Here is a 22,332-nt window from a genome sequence, read left to right as displayed (position 1 = left end):
ACTGAATCATTTATGAAGATGTAGGTGTAAGGAAGTAACACTGTCTAAAACCAGGTTTTGACCTTTTCCTCAGTTGAGCTGAGGGTTTTAAAGAATCAATCTTGTCTTAGACTTTACCAGAGACCTTTGCATACCATATAATATGCTGACATATTTAAATGACACGCCTATGATCTGGGCTGCTAAAGACACAAAGGCTCAGGTTCAGTCTCATGAATTCGAGTTTCTGAGATTATTCCAGCACTGAAGCACTTTCCAAGCCACTGAAGACGATATTTGCCATTTTCATGACTTTTGCTTTTTCATATTGTAATTGTTATTCTAAATAACACTAAATGCATCTCACTTCGCCCCACATCAGTGAACTGTATCCAGCGGATGAGACGGACTCCGCCATTGGACGAGTTGCAGCCTCCGCCCTATCAGGATGAAGATGGGTCACCACGCATGTCGTGCACACCCTCTGACCTGGGCGATGCCAAATGTGACCTTTCCCATGGGAGCGAGAGCCCCAGACACAGCTATGGGAAATGTCCAAGTGAGGTCAGTGGAGCACAGGAAACTGAGAGTTTCCTTAACAAGGGCTATGAAGAAGATGTACCCAGCGACAGCACAGCTGTACTCAGCCCAGAGGTGAGTGTTTGAGCAAAGAAGTCTGTTAATGCAAAAAGCAAATACAATATCACTGGTCTACAGCCAAAATGTGTCTGAAATAAATATAGTTAAACTTTCTGGTCAACTAATCAAACTAAATCTGAAAATGATGCTTAAAATTTGTGATTGGCTCTAAGATATGCTATTGGGTCACTATATACAACGACCCTTGACTTAAATAGCAGAGGATAAGTGAGGGATATTTTTTTAAAACCAGAAAAGACTAAAATACATCTTTGACTGGATCTATGAATGGGTCTGGGCAGTACTTGCTTTTTAGGCAAAACAATGACTGATGCAATCTGAAGCTGGTATTGTGCCATACATGATATGAATTTCATCACGTTGTTCCTAGAAGTCATGGAAGATGCAATCGTAACGAAGCTTACATCACTCTGCTGAACAAACTGCCCTACATCAGCTCTAGAAATCATACAGCAAGGGTGCGTTTCCCATACATTAGCTTAACTTGCTGCTGAATTACCACAGTAATGCACAGTAATACACATGCATTGTTGAATAAATCATCTAGTCACAACTGTTTACCGAAAACCGTATTTTATAATTTATCGTTCAACCACGTTAGTTAATAATGCCACGCATATGGTGGGGTAGTGATAACTGTTTGAGATCAAATGAATGCTATAAATTAGGGACATGGCATCTGAGGACTAATTCTCATTTTTTTGCTTTATTTCCAGAATAAATCATATTCTCGTTCTTGCGTAGTAGAGCACACGCATGCGCACTTGAAATCTCTTGACAAACTAAAAGACCTACATGACATTTGTATATATTCTAAATAAAACGTATAGATTGCACTGAATGTCAGCTTGCTTATTTTGCTTAAGATAAAGATTTTTTAAGTGTATATGTCATGCAAACACAAAACTATGCTTATTACCAAAGCTCGAGAGATTCCAGCCATTCTCGATTTAATGAATACAGGAGACAAGCCAAGCGCCTTAATAGGACTAAACAACGTACATCTAGTTTTTTGCCTTTTGTGTCATAATAAATTTGATTTTTCATAACCTTTTGCTGATGTTTAAAGCATAAACAGGACAGGTGGCAGGTATGGCTACACATTATACATAGACAAAAAATGTAACTTAAATATCTTGGAAACGGTAGCTAATCAGTTAATTGTCATATTTGAATTCAGCGCATCAAAATGCATAATAAACAGCAAATTTTATCTCTGAAACAGACAAAGAAATTGTAGACCAGTGTAATTTGGCAATTTTAAAAACACAAATAGCCCCCTTTGTTTAAAAAGACATGATGCTTCCTTGCTTATTCATTCAAAAACTGGTTTCCAGCAGACAGCTTATATTGGTCTTGTTTAACTTGTTATAAGGCATTGCTGTCGCATGTGATTTTCTGAAGTACTTTCATGGTTTTATTACCTTAACATCACATGTATTTAAACACAGATGCATGCACAAACGCCTTCATAATTCAATATTCATGTGCTGTAGACACCTACGTAATAATTGATATGTTTACAGCAGTGTGATGCAGCAGTACTGATTGAACGGTACTGGGACACATCTTTAGTCTAACTTTTGTTATGTGAATTATAGCAATAAAAATCTCGTCTTGGCCATCAATCATTGAAAATATGTACATCTATCAGTGTTTTATGGATTTAAAGCTGTCATATGTGAGCTCGTATGACCGTAAACACACTGGGCACCACATCAAGCCACACATGGTAACTGTTACTTTGTCTAAATATCTCGTTTCAATCATCTCCTTAGGATCTGTCTGCACGTGGATCAGCGGCTCAGCTTCCGAAAGGCTATGACCCTGAGCCTCCCGCTCAATATGGAACTCTCGACGTCATCTTCGACTATGATTCGTCTGACCAGCGTCTGTCCGTCACGATAACAGCACTGACGGACATTCCTTCTCTCAAACGCACGGGTAACATCTCCTGGCAGGTGCATCTAGTGCTGCTGCCCACCAAAAAACAAAGGGCAAAAACCATCATCCAGCGTGGCCCCTGCCCCGTCTTTACAGAGACATTTCACTTCAGCCATATAGAGACGGAGATGATTGGAAACTATGCCGTACGGTTCCGTCTGTACAGCGTCCGAAGGATGAAGAAGGAGAAGGCTCTTGGAGAGAAGGTGTTCTACCTCACCAAACTCAACCTGCAGGGCAAGATGTCAGTCCCCATCATACTGGACCCCTGCTGCAACATACCTGTGAGTGTGATCAAACGTTGTGTCCAAAAGTCTAATATATTATTTATATATTGTATTCTGTAAAAACTTTTTAAACAAAAATGATTTGTGTCCCAGGGCAGTGACTCTCAGGCAAGCGTGTCGGATGTGTCGTGCAGTGAGACAGCCTCATCGTTCCCTTCTGCCGGTCAGGGGTCATCTCCAGAGATCCTGCTGGGGCTTGTGTACAACGCCACTACAGGACGACTTTCTGTGGAGGTCATCAAAGGAAGCCACTTTAAAAACCTGGCGGCAAACAAACCTCCCAGTGAGTCCAAGAGCTGCTCAACGTCTTTGCTTTAGATAGCTGTTCCAGAGCATCTCACCATCAAATTTGTCTTTATTTCCTGTATCATAATCTATAAGGTTTGCAGGATCAAATCGTGTCACCTCTCACCTTTGACCCCAAAGGTGCCCATAACCGTATGCTCCCTCTTTCTTTTTCGCTTTGCAATTTTCTGTCATATCACCCTCCTGATAAACGCAGCCCTAAATGACCTTTTCCTAACCTTCCCAAAGCTTCTGTCACACTTCAGTCAAAGACAGCAATAAGAGCTTAATGCCTTCAGAAAGCACTCATAACTCCATGTCATTAAACAATATTCAGCCCATAGATTTAGACAGCGTTATGAAATGGTGATGAAGGCTACATTTTAGGCTGCTCTTATGCATTGGCCCTTAACCTGAAGTGATGCTGTGTGCTTTATGAACACATTACATCTGACCTAATGTGATGCCATTGAACCTTCAAACCTTTTGACCTTCTCTTTTTCTCCTGCCGTTGTTGATATTCTCTCTCTTTCTCCCTGATGTCTGCCGATCCCCTCTGCTCTTGCTGTCACTCCTCTCCTGTTGTCAGACGGTTTGTTCTGTTGTCTAAAGCACTTGATAGGTGGGCAGGTGTACATTATCCGAGGTGAGTTTTCTGTGGCTACCTTTATCAGCATCGGACGCTGTTCATCCATTTTTATTTCTTTACGCTTCCTCTTTTCATCATCGATCCTTGGTGTTAGACTGGCGAACACTTCTGCATGGATGCTGAAGGTTTGATTTGTGGAAAATTCGGGCGCAAATTATTGTAAATTGTATTGTTCTATACAAAAGGAAGATTTAGAAAACGTGAAGCATGTTATCGATTCATTTTCATCCATGGAGAAGGTTCAAACACTGTTATTTTCAACCACATTATGTTGGATGGTTATGTTATTTTTTTGTCCACTGTAGTGATGTTTGCATGGTTCCCCTAAGCGTATGTCTTTTTTAATGTCTGTTTTTTTTATACATTTACTAGATCATTTGCTTGAATCATTTGAATCTTACCCATCATGTGACTGGTAGTTCTAGTCCAAGATGCCATAGAGAGATCTTTGTAGGCATGTAGCCATGTGAGTGGTTCTTCTATGTTTGCAGTGGAACTCTTTAGGGCTTTTACTGTTAACTTTGCACTGTTACAGTCAACTCCAGAATTATTGGCACCCTTGGTAAATATGAGCGGTTGTGAAAATAAATGTGCCTTGTTTATCCTCTTGATCGTTAAAAGTAAGCTTGTATTAGTTAACACTTGTTAATGCATTAGTTAGCATGAACTAATCATGAACAACACCTTAGTTCAGCATTAATCTTAAATAATATATCAACACATATATTAATGCATCTATTCACGTTAACAGTGCAATTAGTTAACATAAGCTAATGCATTAGATAACATGAAAAATGCCTTTAGTTTTACTGTGTTTGTAAGGTTATCTTACTGTAGTAGCATTACGTAGCAGTTGACACACACACTTACGGTGAACATTTCTAACTCACCATCTTACTCTAAAGGTAAAAATTCTTACATTTTTAAATAAAAAAAAAATTCAAATGCATGTTGGGCACAAATATTGGCATCCCTAGAAAATCTTGAGTAAAATATCTCTGAAGTATATTTAGTTTTTACATATTTAGTTTTTTTTTAGCACACCAGGGTGACTAGGAGCTTAAAATTGTGCTTGGTGTAAACTGGGATAAAAAGTACCCCAATGCCCATGGTTAAATATACTGCTGGATTTAAATGTTATGGGCCTATTTTTATTTTATTTTATTTATTTTTTGCTGGAGGTCCTGGACATCTTGTTTTGATACATGGTATCATTGATTCTAGCATATACCAGATATAAAATCAAACCTAAGGACTTCTGCCGGAAATCTTATAATGGGTTGTGGCGGGATCTTCCATCAGGATAATGATCCAAAGCAAACATCAAAATCAACACAAAAAATGTCTCACTAAGCACAAAACAAAGCTTCTGCCATGGCCATCCCAGTCCTCTGACATGAACCCTATAGAAAAAAAGTGGTATGAATTGAAGAGAAGAAGCACCAACATGAAGCTGTGAATCTGAAGGATCTGAAGAGATTCTGTATGGAGGAATGGTCGCTGATCTCTTGTCAGGTGTTCTCCAAACTCATCAGGCATTATAGAAGGAGTCAGAGCTGTTATCTTGGAAAAAGAGCATTGTAATAATTGGGTGCCAATAATTGTGACCAACTTAAACTTTTATTTCATTATTTATTTCATAATGTGTTTCCTCCCAGTTTCAATTGTTTTACTTCAATGAAAGGTTAGAATTTTATGAATCGTTTAAATAATAGACAATGCAGATTTATTTTCACAGCCTTCTTTGCTCATATTTACAGTATTCACACTTCAATTTTTCCACATTTTGGTATGTTATAGCCTTATTTTAAAATTGATTAAATTCATTTTTTTTTCTCAATTCTACAAACAATACCCCATAATGACAACGTCGAAGAAGTTTGTTTGAAATCTTTGCAAGTTTATTAAAAATAAAAAATAAAAATCACATGTACTTACGTATTCACAGCCTTTATCGTGAAACTCATAATTGAGCTCAGGTGCATCCTGTTTTCACTGGTTATTCAGGACATGATTTGGAAAGGCACCCTGCATCCCAATTCGCATACTATCCATACTAAGTAGTATGCAAAAATACAATTAGTAAGTCCCAAATCGTAGTATGCTAAAAAGAGTATTCCAACAGGATGTTCTACTATTTCCAGTCAGAATTCAAAGTGCGGGTCGATGCACACTCTAACAGCTGATATTGCCCAGAACCCATTGCGAGTTGGACGTGGATTCAATTAGAAGTATAATAGTTCTAACGCGGATAAAAAAGTGTTAAAAAACTACAAACATGACGGATGTGAGACGGTTAAGTAAAGAGGTTTAGATAAAGGGGTTTGAGTGATCAATTATCAGTATTTAACCTGACAAAAAGATGTTTATTCAGTGTCATCCACATTATATTTCACTGCAGCAGCATTGTGAACTTTTGTAATGATACGTTTGGCCATTAACTTTTAAATGCATCATTATATTTAAACTGCAAACACATGAGGAGAGTCTCTGCATTAAAGTCCCACTAATGGCAAATCAACGTGCTACTACATTTCTCTCCGATACGGTAGGAAATGAAACTGAATGTGGCGGATTTTAACTGTGATGATGATTAACAGGGCAGTTTAAATGGTGACAGGATGTACGTAACTGAGTGACGGAGTCCTTTAAAGATGATGAAGTAGTACTGCTGCTACACACTCAAATGTATGTCCTTTTCTTCACAAAAGAGTACATACTTTAAGGTCATGGTATAAGTAGGTGAATTGGGATGCAGCAGCACACACCTGTCTATATAAGGTCCCACAGTTAACAGTGCATGCCGGAGCACAAACCCAGCCATGAAGTCCAAGGTCTGTAGACCTCCAAAGACAGGATTGTATCGAGGCACAGATCTGGGAAAGGGTACAGAAACATTTCTGCAGCATTGAAGGTCCCAGTGAGTACAGTGGCCTCCACCATCTGTAAATAGAAGAAGTTTGGAGCCACCAGGACTCTTCCTAGTGTTAGTCGCCTGGCCAAACTGAGCAATTAGGGGAGAAGGCCCTTAGTCAGGGAGAACCCGATGAACCCGGTGGTCACTCTGTGGAGAGAGGAGAATCTTCCAGAAGAACAGCCATCTCTGCAGCATTCCACCAATCAGGCCTGTATGACAGAGTGGCCAGACGGACGCCACATGGCACATGACAGCCTGCCTGGAGTTTGCCAAAAGGCACCTGAAGAACTTTCAGGCCACAATAAACAATTGTCTTGTCTGATGAATCAAAGTTTGAACTCTTTGGCCTGAATGGCAAGCGGCTTGCCTGGAAGAACAAGTCTGGAGGAACTGCTCATCACCTGGCCAATACCATCCCTACAGTGAAGCATGGTGGTGGCAGCATCATGCTGTGGGGATGTTTTTCAGTGGCAGGAACTGGGAGACTAGTCAGGATCAGATCTGTAGTGAAGCTTCCTCTTCCAATAGGACAAAGACCCTAAGCACACAGCTAAGATAACAAAGGAGTGGCTATGGGACAACTCTGTGAATGTCCTTGAGTGGCCCAGCTCAAGCCCAGACTTGAACCCGATTGAACATCTCTGGAGAGATCTGAAAATGGCTGTGCACTGATGCTCCCCATCCAACATGATGGCGCTTGAGAGGTCCTGCAAAGAAAATAGGTGTGGTTGTAGCATCGAACTCGGAAAGACTTGAAACTATAATTGGTGTCAAAGGTACTTCAACAAAGTATCGAGCAAAGGCTGTGAATATTTACATGAGATTTATTTCACTTTTTTTTTTTTTAATACACTTGCAAAGATTTCAAACAAATTTATTTTACATTGTCATTATGGGGAATTGTTTGAAGAATGGAGGGAACAAATATGAATTTAGTCTATTTTGGAATAAGGCTGTAACATAACAAAATGTGGAAATAATGAAGCGCTGTGAATACTTTCCGGATGCACTATACCAAGGGTGCCAATATAAGGGGAGGGCACTGTACATACATTAATTTAAAAAAAAAAAATCGTATAAAAATAAATTAGTCTGTAACAATAATGTTTATACAATTTATACAAGTATATACACAAACAGTACATAATATATAATATCCAAGTTGATATATTTTGGGAAGAGAGTGCCTCGCAAGGGCATCTTCATACTTTTGTTTGGGATCAAAATATTGCAAAAACTGCTATACGGCACAGAAAAATATTGCTCTGCTAATATTTTACAAATGATTATAAAAAACAATAACTTTGTCTCATTTACATTCCTTAGGTTAATAACAGATATATGTAATCCTAGTGTTATCCATAACTTTATTAATGCAGATGACCAGTATTTTATGTAATGGGATATATACTGTAGACTTCTGAAGATTGATTTCTGTGGCAGGAAGTGTTTAGACTCCTGAATAACTGCATCACAGAGGCTAATCAGCCCTCTTGAACCGCTATTGAGCTATTTCACATTCAGCTTGAGAAGCTGGAGATGATTTCCTCAGTGCCAGGTATGAGTCTGTGTTCCCAGCTCTGAAATCAGCTTCTTTTGCTCTGCTCTTCTATTAGTTGTAAAAATAGAGGAGAGAGAGAAAAAAATTTGAAAACGTAGAAAGATGACTCCACAGGAAGCCCGCACTCGACGGTTCACGGAACAGAACCGTCGCCCTAACACAAAGACACAGAGAATACTAGCGTCTGTTGTATTCTTGTGTATTCAGGCAGGGCAGCATAAAGCACACTCAGAGGAGTTCAACTGCACTCTGAATTCAGTCCTGTGAAAGGCCCCGTGCTGCAGCAGAGTCTGCTTTGAATGCATCTGTAACGTCGCAGTTCAAAACGTTCTGAGAGGAGTGATGCGGGACTCAATTATTAATCAGTGAGCATTGATTTGTGCCGTGCGTTAATGCAAAAAAGAAACTGAATGGCTCGTTTTCAACCAATAAATTTCATCCTGTATTATTGAATGGAATAATCAATTGCTTTTCAGATAAATTGAGAGTTTGAAACATTGCCAAGCTGGAGCCATATAATTGAAAACCTCCATGCTGGCATGAGAACTGCACCACGACAATATCTTGTTATTCAATTTAACATCTCAATTTCCAAACCTACAATTTTTTAATAGTATTATGTTTTTGTAAATAATTTTCCCTGGCTGAAATTGTGATTTATTGTGCTTATTATTATTATTATTATTATTATTATTATTATTATTATTATTATTATTATTATTATTTATTATACTTTTCTTTTTTATATTTTGGATGCAGAAATGTGTATCTTTGCCTTATATAGTCCTAATATAGTCCTTCTCAAAAAATTTGCATATTTTGATAAAAGTTCATTATTTTCCAAAAATGTATTGATAAAAATTTAACTTTCATATATTTCAGATTCATTGCACACCAACTGAAATATTTCAGGTCTTTTATTGTTTTAATACTGATGATTTTGGCATACAGCTCATCTAAAAAAATTAGCATATCATAAAAGGTTCTCTAAACGAGCTATTAACCTAATCATCTGAATTGCAACGAACACCTGCAAAAGATTCCTGAGGCTTTTAAAAACTCCCAGCCTAGTTCATTACTCAAAACCGCAATCATGGGTAAGACTGCCGACCCGACCCATCAATGACACCCTCAAGCGAGAGGGTAAGACACAGAAAGAAATATCTGAACAAATAGGCTGTTCCCAGAGTGCTGTGTCAAGGATCCTCAGTGGGAAGTCTGTGGAAAGGAAAAAGTGTGGCAAAAAATGCTGCACAAAGAGAAGAGGTGACTGGACCCTGAGGAAGATTGTGGAGAAGGACCGATTCCAGACCTTGGGGGACCTGCGGAAGCAGTGGACTGAGTCTGGAGTAGAAACATCCAGAGCCACCGTGCACAAGCGTGTGCAGGAAATGGGCTACAGTTGCCGCATTCCCCAGGTCAAGCCACTTTTAAACCAGAAACAGCGGCAGAAGCGCCTGACCTGGGCTACAGAGAAGCAGCACTGGACTGCTGCTCAAATTTTGCATGTCATTCGGAAATCAAGGTGCCAGAGTCTGGAGGAAGACTGGGGAGAAGGAAATGCCAAAATGCCTGAAGTCCAGTGTCAAGTACCCACAGTCAGTGATGGTCTGGGGTGCCATATCAGCTGCTGGTGTTGGTCCACTGTGTTTTATCAAGGGCAGGGTCAATGCAGCTAGCTATCAGGAGATTTTGGAGCACTTCATGCTTCCATCTGCTGAAAAGCTTTATGGAGATGAAGATTTCGTTTTTCAGCACGACCTGGCACCTGCTCACAGTGCCAAAACCACTGGTTAATGGTTTACTGACCATGGTATTACTGTGCTCAATTGACCTGCCAGCTCTCCTGACCTGAACCCCATAGAGAATCTGTGGGATATTGTGAAGAGAAAGTTGAGAGACGCAAGACCCAACAAACAAAAACAAAAAAAGCTTAAGGCCGCTATCGAAGCATCCTGGGCCTCCATAACACCTCAGCAGTGCCACAGGCTGATCGCCTCCATGCCACGCCGCATTGAAGTAGTCATTTCTGCAAAAGGATTCCCGACCAAGTATTGAGTGCATAACTGAACATAATTATTTGAAGGTTGACTTTTCTTTTATTGGTCGGATGAAATATGCTAATTGTTTGAGAATTTTGGGTTTTCATGAGCTGTATGCCAAAATCATCAGTATTAAAACAATAAAAGACATGAAATATTTCAGTTGGTGTGCAATGAATCTAAAATATATGAGTTTAATTTTTATCATTACATTATGGAAAATAATAAACTTTTATCACATATGCTAATTTTTTGAGATTTTGTTTTTTTTACTGGAAAACAAAATAAAAATATATTTAAGATTTATTTTTATTTTTATTTATTTTCATGGTCAAATCAAATGTACCCTTGACTGATTTGACTGTAAAAGTTTTAGGATTACTGATCATAGAATGAAAAGTTCTCTGACTGACGTCCTGTTTCATCCTGTTTCAGACACTTATGTAAAGCTGACTCTATTGAACTCAATGGGTCAGGAGATGTCCAAGTGCAAGACATCGATTTGCCGTGGCCAACCCAACCCCACCTACAAGGAGACCTTTGTGTTCCAAGTTGCTCTGTTCCAGCTCTCTGATGTCACTCTCATCCTGTCAGTCTACAACAAGCGCAGCATGAAGCGGAAGGAGATGATTGGCTGGATCTCTTTGGGCCTGAACAGCTCTGGGGAGGAGGAGCTAACACACTGGACTCAGATGAAGGAATCGAAGGGACAACAGGTGTGTCGATGGCACAGTCTATTGGAGTCCTAAAATGTCATTAAGTGACGGAAATGATATGTGGTGATAATGGGGTAGGGGGACCAAGAGTAGGTCAGGCCCTCAAGCGGCCCCAAACCGACAGAGCTGGCCCCCACTGCAGTGCATTATGAGAAACAGGAGTAGTTCTTTGGATCTAATCTGCTCTCCTTCCCAATGCATTGCAGGAAATGGGTTAGAGAAATGATGAAAACAGGGTTAGAAATGCCACATTGTTAATGGAGACACTAATGAGACAGTTTCATGTTTATTTAGATATTTATTTGTATATTTTTTGACTTGACTAGATGTTTCAATTTTTGTTCTGCTTAAGGTGGTTGTTATGTTTCTAAAGGGGTTATAGGCACAGTAAGAGAGAAAGAACAAACTAATATATGTCTGAGATCCAGGCATGAAAGATCTGCAAAGACGAGGCAAGTTAAAATGTCTTTGCTCAGATGATAACTGGAGTTTCTGAGATTACATTGCTTTGACCTTAAAGCAAGGGTAAAATGACCGGTTGCCATTCTGAGGTCATTTTAATGGATACCCTGACAGATGTACAGTATCTATATGAACAGATGGCTTTCCTCAACATGTGATTAGAATGTCTAGATCTCATTCTTATACATGATGTAGTTCATTCCACTTTGAAATTGACTATAAGAGTGCCAATCCAGACTTTACTGCATTCGGCGTTATATGCCAGCTATTATATTCCACTCATTCTAAATGTAATACCTAGCAATCAGAAACACAGCACAAAATGAATAGATGATAGAAAAATATTCAATATGACATTAACAGCCAATAAGTATAGAACTTTTCATGTATTAACTATACATTTGTAGAAGCACCTTCTAATATTGGTATAATATAATAACAATAAAAATATGAAATGTTATGTAAAATAAAATATAAAATTTATAAATTGTTTGTTGACTTGAAAAGTCATTATATGAAAAACATATTATTAGTTTTATATTACTTATGACTTTATATTACTTATTTTATATACATGAAACCCTTGTAAAATAGAAGAATTTATTAATTTATTTAAAATATAATTCCAATTCAAAATAAAATTGGTCATGTTGACCATAATGCTTTCACCACTGTTAAGAGCTGTTCACACCAAGAATAACTATAAATATAACTAATGATATTTGTAGTTACAGATACGGACAATATGTTCTGTTACTTTTAAGTGTGCACTGGTTATGTCGTTTGATGTTGAAATTCTCAAGCTTGTTAAAGTTGTGTGGATTCTGATTGGCTGTCAATGTTTTATTATTAATCAGGGGAAAAAATCCAACAATATCGTCCCACGTTATCGTTAAAAGGATAGTTCACCCAAAATGTAAATGTGAGGTTTATCTGCTTAAATGGGCATCCAAGAAATAGGTGACTTTGTTTCTTCAGTAGAACATAAATAAAAATGTTTAACTCCAACTGTAAACTACTCCAGATTGTGTATAGACCTCACGCACCGGAAGTGATTAGAGGTAATTAGAGGTAAAAATTATATAAATTCTGTTCGGTTTTTTCCTGCACAAACTGTTTGTTTTGCATCTTAAGACATCAATGTGTCGTCACGAGCCGCAGGGTTTCATTTGGATTTGTCTGTGCATGTTTTTTTTTACTGTCATAGATTTTGTTACCATTCACATGCGTTATACAAATGACAGACTGCAACGGTTGGAGTTAAAAATCTTCATTTGTGTTCTACTGAAGAAATAAAGTCACCTATGTCTTGGATATCATGGGCGTAAGCAGATAAACATAAAACATTTTTGGGTGAACTATCCCTTTAACTGTGGTGGCTCTTTGAATGAAAACGGTTATAGTTATGGTCCATAGTGTAAATAGGCCTGTGTAATACAGTAAACTCTTTGTTGATTTAGCTGACTTTAGCTGGTACCAAATCAATGTCCTAGACACGCCAATGCTATGAGGCTTGACAAATGGGATTCAAAAAGAACAATGTGCAAATGCATCATCAGCTCTTACTTCAACTTTAGAGCCATAAGAAACCATTTTTGAGTAGTTGCTAACATGTGGCAAAATGAAGGCTGCATCACAGTAATTTAACGCCATACTTTAACAACAGACTGTTCCCTCTTATCTTTTGTATTGAATTTGTGTGATCTTACGATCGTGAATGTTGAAGTTTAGTACCTGAGACTCAAGAGACACAGGCCACCAGGACTCTGGCTGAATGTCCTGTAGAGGACCAGTAATGAAACCGGGAGGATGTTCAGAGTACATAATGGTGAGGAAACTTCTCAGCGCTTTTGCTCTCTCTTTACAAGTGTCCTGATCTCTGTGTGGTCAACCTGTGAAATCTGTCTTGAACTAGTTTCTTTCCTTTCTTGAGCGATGGTCAATCTCACTCAGTGATTGTTATGTACTGTAAACAGCACATAGATTTTGCTGATCTATTTTTGTATCTATATATTTAAGAAAATGGACTCACTTTCTTGGTAAATGTACGAAGCTCTGTGAGCAGTATGGAGTTGTAGACGTTGTTCTACTTTCACAGGTCAGTTGATATTTGGTACTCTTTGGTTAAAAGAACTGTTTTATTAGTGAATGTGTCACTCATTCAACGTGCCGTTTCAAAATATGACAAGATAAATGTTCAAAAAAAAAAAAAACTCTTCCCTGTTACAGTTGCAGGTTGATAGAAAAAAGTATGTGTGATACAATAGGGTGTAGTTTGTGTGATGTTGCATACTGTTACATGTAATCTTAGCTCTGCTGATGTCGCCATTTTGGGTGGTGATGTATGAACCGGTTTACTCTCCTCAAAAAAAGAGAAGAAAAAGGTCAGGTATGGCATAGCTCAGCTCTGAGCAGGTACGTTTTGTAAGACCTGAATTAAGCACATTTTTAGGGCACATAATGGAGTCATGAAACACATCTTGTGAAAGAGTCAGACTGTGACAGTCCTCAGAGAGCCACAACTGGACAATATCTCCCACATAACGCACAGCTGGGCTGAGCTTTCCCTCTCACGCTGGGAGATGTTCTCAGTTCCTTCTTGGCACACTGAGTAGATAGTCCCAAAATGTTATTTTACTATTCTGTCAACCATTAAGCCTGAGAAAATGCCACAGCTGTCAAAATTGCGATGACATAATACAGCACAATGTTGAAATGTAGGATGTTAAATGCATTATGACTAGAAAACAGCTGTGTCACAAACTGACATAAAGAGGCTGTTATGTCTCACTTGTGACAGTTTTATGGGTAGCTTGGCGCACTGTTGCCTCACGCAGATATGGATTCCAAATTATTTTCCCACTGTAAATGAGAATCTGACTGTACCTTTAGTTAAATATGTTGGTTATATGGCACTCCCAGCCTACAGTCCCAAAGGCTCAACCCTCCCATAGCTTCAGACCTGTCTATCTTTAAAGGGACAGTTACCATAAAAATGACCTTTTGTTGTTGTTTATGCACTCTCATGTTGTTCTTACCTTGTATTGTTCCATGAAACACAAATTGAGATGTTAGGCAGAATGTCTAAGCAGCACTTTTTCATACAACAAACATGCTTTATACTTTCAAGGTCCTGACTTATATTGCAGAATATGACTTCTGTGCTATTTTCCAAGTGTTGCCAAAATTATACAGTAGTTTGTATGGAACCGACCTAAATTTAGGTCATCGTTCACTGATAATAGTCCCCGGTCAGAGCTCATCATTGTAGAAGTGCCATTTTTTTATTGAATAAAAGCACAAATGACATTCGAGAGTTCTGACATATTATCAGTGAATATTGGCTTAGACTTTTCTGTGGAACAGTTAATAATTTATTACGCCTTTTTGGACATTTATTCAAAAGTTTGGGGTCATGATGACATTTTTAAAAAATGTTTTGAAGGAAGTCTCTGTACCAAGGCTGTAATTATTTAATTAAAAATGCAGTAAGAAAACAGCAATATTGTAAATGTTATTACAATTTAAAATAATTGTTTTCTATTTGAATATATTTTAAAATGTAATTTATTCCTTTGACCATAAAGCTGATTTTTTTCATTACTCCAATCTTCAGTGTCAAATGATCCTTTAGAAATCATTTAAATATGCAGATTTGGTGCAGAAGGAACAATTAATATTATTATCAATATTACAGTTGTGCTGCTTATGTTTTGTAAATGTTTGATACATTATTTTAAGGTTCTTTGATGAATAGCAATGATTTGAAAAAATAATAGCTATATATATATATATATATATATATATATATATATATATATATATATGTATACTGTAACTTTTGATCAATTAAACACTTGTCCTTTTTGGATCATGGCAGGCCCAAGTTGTTGTTTTGTATAAAATATCATATTTAACTGAACAACAGAAATAAGTAAATATGGGATCTGAACAACATGAGGGTTAGTATGATACTACAGCATTTTCATTTTACTAGGAACTAGAACATTTTATCAAACTAATTTAGCCTGAACAGACACTGGCATGCAAAGCAAACCCTCTGCTGATCTGACTGAAGTGTCTTGAGGACAGTCATGTCTTTACAGCTTGACAGATGGAACGGCATTTTCTCCTATAATGTTTTATGTGTGTGAACGAATCCTACCAGTGCCTGATAAAAGCTCACAGCTCCTCTCCCAAAAGGCACAACTCTGCAGAGGAGACAACAGACAAGTGATGGTCGTTTTAAGAACCCATTTTATTCTGAGCTCAGTGACAGAGGTTCTGTTCGGTTTACAGAACCAATAAACACCAGCATACACAAAGTTTTAGGATTTATTGCACATGAAATATAGCACACTCTCCCTGTGCTCTCTCTGTGTCCCAAGATGAATCAGGTCTAACATGCCACCGACACCTTCAACTTTCACAAGGTGTGTTCCAACTATAACCAGTTTTAGACATATACATGTTTATACATGTTTGTAAACATATACACCATATACATATACATTTCTATATATGTTCTGAACATTGTGTATGTTTATATTTCCTGAATCTTTTTATTTTGCTGTTATACTTTATTCTCAAAATGCTTTAAATGAATTGCCTATATACCCACCGATTCATTCGGTGCCTTACTTTTCTCTGGAGAACGTTTTTATGATGTTTTTGAAATGTTGCAACACTGCTACAGCGATGTTGTGTCACCTTGTGTATTCATACTTCTGTACAACTGCTGTAATTTGATTTGTAAATGAAGTCTTACACGATGATACATTAAAAAGATACATTTTCTGTTTTGAAAAGAAACATCTGCTAATAGTTTTGTCTGCCTGATCAAGGAATGTGTGATCCACTCAAGTAGACCAGGATTTCATTTTAGGGTTTAGTCCGTCTTTACAGTGTCTTATGAAATATGATAAACATGAGATATTTTAGGCCTAGGTACAGTACCAGTTATGCCCACCTTTTACCTCAGGTTACCCCACCTCAAGTCATCCTTGGTGTATTTGACATTCTTCTTTTAGTTGAATACAGTTAGTTATAATAAAACAGTTATATTAAAAAATGCAAGTTTTATAATGAATGGCAGTGAATGTTGTTGTTTTGTTTTTTTTGAAAATCATAAAAGTACTTGTATCCATCAAAAGAGTGCTCCACTCCACATGGCTCTGGGGGGTTAATAGAGGCCTTATGAAACTAATCGATATGTTTGTGTAAGAAAAATATCCATATTTAAAACTTTACAAACTGTAATCTCCAACTTAACATTTACTAGAGGCTGCCCTTCCAGCGTATGACGTAGGACGCTCCGGTGATATGTTAGTTCTCACAAGAACCTGCACCATGCCTGCATCCTACATCATGATAGAATGCCAGTCACTCGTGTCAGAAGTTAGAGATTACAGTTTGTAAAGTTTTAAATATGGATATTTTTCTTAAAACAATACCTCGCTTCAGAAGGCCTCTATTAACCCCCTTGGAGCTGTGTGTAGTACTTTTATGATGACTGCCATTATAAAGCTTGGAAGAGCCAGGGCGTTTTTTAAATGTAATTCTGATTGTATTCTTCTGAAAGAAGAAAGTCGTATACACCTAGGATTACTTGAAAGTGATGGGCTAATTTTCATTTTTGGGTGACCTAACCCTTTAAATAATCTGAATTGTTTCATTGTTTTGAGTTTTATGAACTTGTTTCTTTTAATTTAACTGAAACTAGGCTGGGATTTCTATTTCCCAGCATGCTTTGCCATGACACTGAAAAGGGAGAGTAAATGCTAAAATGTGTTATATAATGTTTTTTTGTTGTTGCAATGTTAATGTGAAATTGGGGGGCAAGTGCTATGCTAATGCTATCAAAGCATTTTGTTACCATTTAGCAAGGTAGCATTTATTGATTTAGTTAAAGGTATAGCCAAGTTTCCACTGCTAAAAATTTTAAATATATATTTCAGTAGAAATGTAACAAATTGTTGTCTTGTCTTGTTCTGTTTTGTATTATTAGTTTTGAACAGAGCATGTAAACAGGTACATAGAGTTTTGGCAGTGGTTGAAACCGTTCGATTAGTGTCAGAAAAAATGGCGATCAGCTTCAGATGATGAAATTCTGTGGCTGAGTTTAGAAAAGACAGAAAATGTTTCTGATTTAAGAGGGTAACTGTTTCACCTCACAAATACATTTACTATCATACCAATCAATACATTCATATACCTCTCCTTTCATATGCACTTTGGATGCTCATAAATAAGTAGACGTGACACATCACAACCCTACTAAGTGCTTGTCTGCGTGAGGGGAGTATGTTTTGAAGGGCCCATTAAACTTTCAGTTTTATCCTGCGGGAAAGTGCTCTCTTCGTAGTGCTTTAACATGGACGGCATCTCCCTGGAAGTCAATATTTATTTGCGCTGCTTGGCTGGAGTGAATAAAGAGATATTTGAACTCCGACTGTGACCTCATAATGTAGCAGAAACCAAACCATGCTGTCAGATCTAGAGATTATAAGGGTGAAAAGTCATCAAAACAAGTGTATCTCTAAAGATAATTCCTAAATCAAAAAAGCATATTCTGCTGAATCAGGAGCAGGAATAAATACTGACACGTAACCAATAGATGGCACTATTGCCGATGGTCATTTTAACTCCAAAAAGTTTCCCAAACCATGAACTTTAAAGTTTAATTTTTAGATGTACAAATGCCAGATGTGCAAATAAAATTAAAAAATAGAGCTTAAAAAAAAGTATATGCCTGTATATGTATGCAACAATTAAGTGTACAATGGCTATTTCAGAAAATAAATATATATTAATTATTGCCTGCAGAATATACAAGAATTTTGCAGATTACATTAAAGGGTTAATTCACCCAAAAATGAAAATTTGATGTTTGTCTGCTTACCCCCAGTGCATCCAACATGTAGGCGTCTTTGTTTTTTTAGTAGAACACAAATGAAGATTTTTAACTCCGACCGTTGCTGTGTGTCAGTCAATAATGGGGTGAATAGGTAACAATTCTATGAAGCAAAGCAAACAAACTAAAAAACATGCTTAGGCAACGTGCACAAAAACCCTGCTGCTCCTGACGACACATTGGTTTGTTAATACACGAATACAAACAGTATTTATGTTATTTTTTTTACCTCATATCCCAAAGAGTCTCATCAAGTTTTCCCATCAGCTGTGACTTCCGTTAGGTGAGGTCAAAAACCGCGGATCGGTTGAATGAGGATGTACATAATGTATGTCTATGATCGCACCGCTATTTGACCTCACCTAACGGAAGTCACAGCCGATGGGAAAACTTGATAAAACTCTTCGGGATATGAGGTAAAAAAATAACATAAATACTGTTCGGTTTCTCACAGAAACCGATCGGTTCGTTCGTGTCTTTCAAACCAACGTGTCGTCAGGAGCAGCAGGGTTTTTGTGCACGTTGCCTAAGCATGTTTTTTTGTTTTGCTTTCATAGAATTGTTACCTATTCACCCAATTATATGACCGACACACAGCAACGGTTGGAGTTAAAAATCTTCATTTGTGTTCTACTGAAGAAACAGACACACCTACATGTTGGATGCACTGGGGGGGGGGGGGGGGGGGGGGTAAGCAGATAAACATCTAATTTTCATTTTTGGGTGAACTAACCCCTTAATGTTTTTGTCTAAAATATGGGCCTTCTAAAATATGGTCTTTATTTAATTTAAAGGATAGAGATTCACTATAAAAGTTCTGGTAACAGTAAACCACAGAGCATGGTTTCCATTTATTTAAAAGATGCTGTTTCTCTCTGAAGCCCCCAGTCACCTGGAAAAGTACTTCAACACAGGGCTGCTTTTCACACAAGAAAATAAATTACAGACTCTGGCACAAAAGTGGATGTCTGCTTCTAACTAGAAACCGGGTGTGTTTTTTGGAACCTGGAGTCAGTTAAAGGGAAACTGAGCAAGAAAAAAAGCCTTTGTGTGTCTGTGTGTGTCTTATTCTTGGGTTACATTTAAAAAAATAAAAAAATAAACATCCCCAGAAATATAATACAATGTCACAGATGTGATGATGGTCACTTGTAAAAAGTAAATAAACCTACAAATGACAAAAAGTAAATCTGTAAAGGGTATAGGGTTGGTCTTCTAAAAAAAAAGACTTAAAAATATAGTGAGTGAGTAAGTAAGTAAGTAAGTGCAAGAGTGTGCAAGCGAGCAATTGAGTGTCTGAGTATGAGTGAGTGAGCAAACGAGTGAGTGAATAGGTGAGTGAGTGTGAGTGAGTGAGCGAGCGAGCGAGCGAACGAGTGAGTGAATAGGTGAGTGAGTGTGAGTGAGCGAACGAATGAGTGAGTGAGTGAGTGAGTGAGTGAGTGAGTGAGTGAGTGAGTGAGTGAGTGAGTGAGTGAGTGAGTGAGCGAGCGAGCGAGCGAGCGAGCGAACGAGTGAGTGAATAGGTGAGTGAGTGAGTGAGTGAATAGGTGAGTGAGCATGAGTGTGAGTGAGCGAGCGAACGAGTGAGTGAGTGAATAGGTGAGTGAGTGTGAGTGAGTGAGCGAGCGAGCGAGCGAACGAGTGAGTGAATAGGTGAGTGAGTGTGAGTGAGCGAGCGAACGAATGAGTGAGTGAGTGAGTGAGTGAGTGAGTGAGTGAGTGAGTGAGTGAGTGAGTGAGTGAGTGAGCGAGCGAGTGAGCGAGCGAGCGAGCGAGCGAACGAGTGAGTGAATAGGTGAGTGAGTGAGTGAGTGAATAGGTGAGTGAGCATGAGTGTGAGTGAGCGAGCGAACGAGTGAGTGAGTGAATAGGTGAGTGAGCGAACGAGTGTGAGTGAGTAAGTGCAAGAGCGTGCGAGTGAGTGAGTGAGTGAGTGAGTGAGTGAGTGAGTGAGCGAGCAAGTGAGCGAACGAGTGAGTGAGTGAGCGGGCGAGTGAGTGAGCGAGCGAGCGAACAAGTGAGTGAGTGAATAGGTGAGTGAGTGAGTGAGCGAGCGAGTGAATGAGTTAGTGAGCGAGTGAATAGGTGAGTGAGCATGAGTGTGAGTGAGTGAGTGAGTGAGTGAGTGAGTGAATAGGTGAGTGAGTGTGAGTCAGTGAACGAGCGAACGAGTGAGTGAGTGAATAGGTGAGTGAGTGAGTGAGCGAGCGAGTGAATGAGTTAGTGAGCGAGTGAATAGGTGAGTGAGCATGAGTGTGAGTGAGTGAGTGAGTGAGTGAGTGAGTGAGTGAGTGAATAGGTGAGTGAGTGTGAGTCAGTGAACGAGCGAACGAGTGAGTGAGTGAATAGGTGAGTGAGTGTGAGTGAGCGAGCGAATGAACGAGTGAGTGAATAGGTGAGTGAGTGTGAGTGAGTGAGTGAGTGAGTGAGCGAGCGAGCAAACGAGGGAGTGAATAGGTGAGTGAGTGAGTGAATAGGTGAGTGAGCATGAGTGTGAGTAAGTGAGCGAGTGAGTGAGTGAATAGGTGAGTGAGCGAAAGAGTGTGAGTGAGTAAGTGCAAGAGCGTGCAAGTGAGCAAGTGAGTGAGTGAATGAGTGAGCGAGCAAGCGAGCGAACGAGTGAGTGAGTGAGCGAGCGAGCGAACAAGTGAGTGAGTAAATAGGTGAGTGAGTGTGAGCGAGCGAGCGAACGAACGAGTGAGTGAGTGAGTGAGCGAGCAAGTGAATGAGTTAGTGAGCGAGCGAGCGAACGAGTGAGTGAGTGAATAGGTGAGCGAGCATGAGTGTGAGTAAGTGAGTGAGTGAGCGAGTGAGTGAGCGAGCGAACGAGTGAGTGAGTGAATAGGTGAGTGAGCGAACGAGTGTGAGTGAGTGAGTGAGTGAGTGAGCGCAAGAGCGTGCAAGTGAGCAAGTGAGTGAGTGAGCGAGCGAACGAGTGAGTGAGTGAATAGGTGAGTGAGTGAGTGAGTGAGTGAGTGAGTGAGTGAGTGAGTGAGTGAGTGAGTGAGTGAGTGAGTGAGTGAGTGAGTGAGTGAGTGAGCGCAAGAGCGTGCAAGTGAGCAAGTGAGCGAGTGAGTGAGTGAGCGAGCGAGCGAACGAGTGAGTGAATAGGTGAGTGAGCAAACGAACAAGTGAGTGAGTGAGTGAGTGAGCAAACGAACGAGTGAGTGAGTGAGTGAGTGAGTGAGTGAGTGAGTGAGTGAGTGAGTGAGTGAGCGAGCGAACGAGTGAGTAATTGAGTGAATAGGTGAGTGAGTGAGTGAATAGGTGAGTGAGCATGAGTGTGAGCAAGTGAGCGAGCGAATGAGTGAGCGAGTGAATGAGTGAGTGAGCGAGCGAGCGAACGAGTGAGTGAGTGAGTGAATAGGTGAGTGAGTGAGTGAATAGGTGAGTGAGCATGAGTGTAAGTGAGCGAGCGAATGAGTGAGCGAGCGAACGAGTGAGTGAGTGAGTGAATAGGTGAGTGAGCGAACGAGTGTGAGCGAGTGAGTTAGCGAGCGAGTGAGTGAGTGAGTGAGTGAGTGAGTGAGTGAGTGAGTGAGTGAGTGAGTGAGTGAGTGAGTGAGTGAGTGAGTGAGTGAGTGAGTGAGTGAGCGCAAGAGCGTGCAAGTGAGCAAGTGAGTGAGTGAGCGAGCGAGCGAACGAGTGAGTGAATAGGTGAGTGAGCAAACGAACAAGTGAGTGAGTGAGTAAGTGAGCAAACGAACGAGTGAGTGAGTGAGTGAGTGAGTGAGTGAGTGAGCGAGCGAGTGAGCGAGCGAGCGAACGAGTGAGTAATTGAGTGAATAGGTGAGTGAGTGAGTGAATAGGTGAGTGAGCATGAGTGTGAGCAAGTGAGCGAGCGAATGAGTGAGCGAGTGAATGAGTGAGTGAGCGAGCGAGCGAACGAGTGAGTGAGTGAGTGAGTGAATAGG

General features: G+C 39.3%; 1 protein-coding gene across 4 annotated transcripts in view; it reads left to right on the top strand.

Annotated features, from left to right (window-relative positions):
• syt14a (synaptotagmin XIVa) overlaps positions 1-15,268 on the top strand; it is a 78,200-nt gene extending 62,932 nt beyond the window's left edge. For 2 of the 4 annotated variants that reach the window (XM_067421321.1, XM_067421324.1), the window contains 5 exons: positions 362-633; positions 2,418-2,867; positions 2,964-3,153; positions 3,745-3,801; positions 10,760-15,268. In XM_067421321.1, the coding sequence (XP_067277422.1) occupies positions 362-633; positions 2,418-2,867; positions 2,964-3,153; positions 3,745-3,801; positions 10,760-11,073 (1,283 nt within the window). In that variant the 3' untranslated portion in view covers positions 11,074-15,268. The remainder of the gene's footprint in view (positions 1-361; positions 634-2,417; positions 2,868-2,963; positions 3,154-3,744; positions 3,802-10,759) is intronic. The other 2 variants (XM_067421323.1, XM_067421322.1) reach the window with 2 other exon arrangements.
• The last annotated feature ends 7,064 nt before the right edge of the window (positions 15,269-22,332 follow it).

Source organism: Pseudorasbora parva, chromosome 17 (assembly GCF_024679245.1).
Source record: "Pseudorasbora parva isolate DD20220531a chromosome 17, ASM2467924v1, whole genome shotgun sequence".
In the NCBI taxonomy this organism is placed as follows: Eukaryota; Metazoa; Chordata; class Actinopteri; order Cypriniformes; family Gobionidae; genus Pseudorasbora; species Pseudorasbora parva.
Note: the sequence above shows the minus strand (reverse complement) of the source record. Positions and strands in the feature narration are given on the sequence as shown.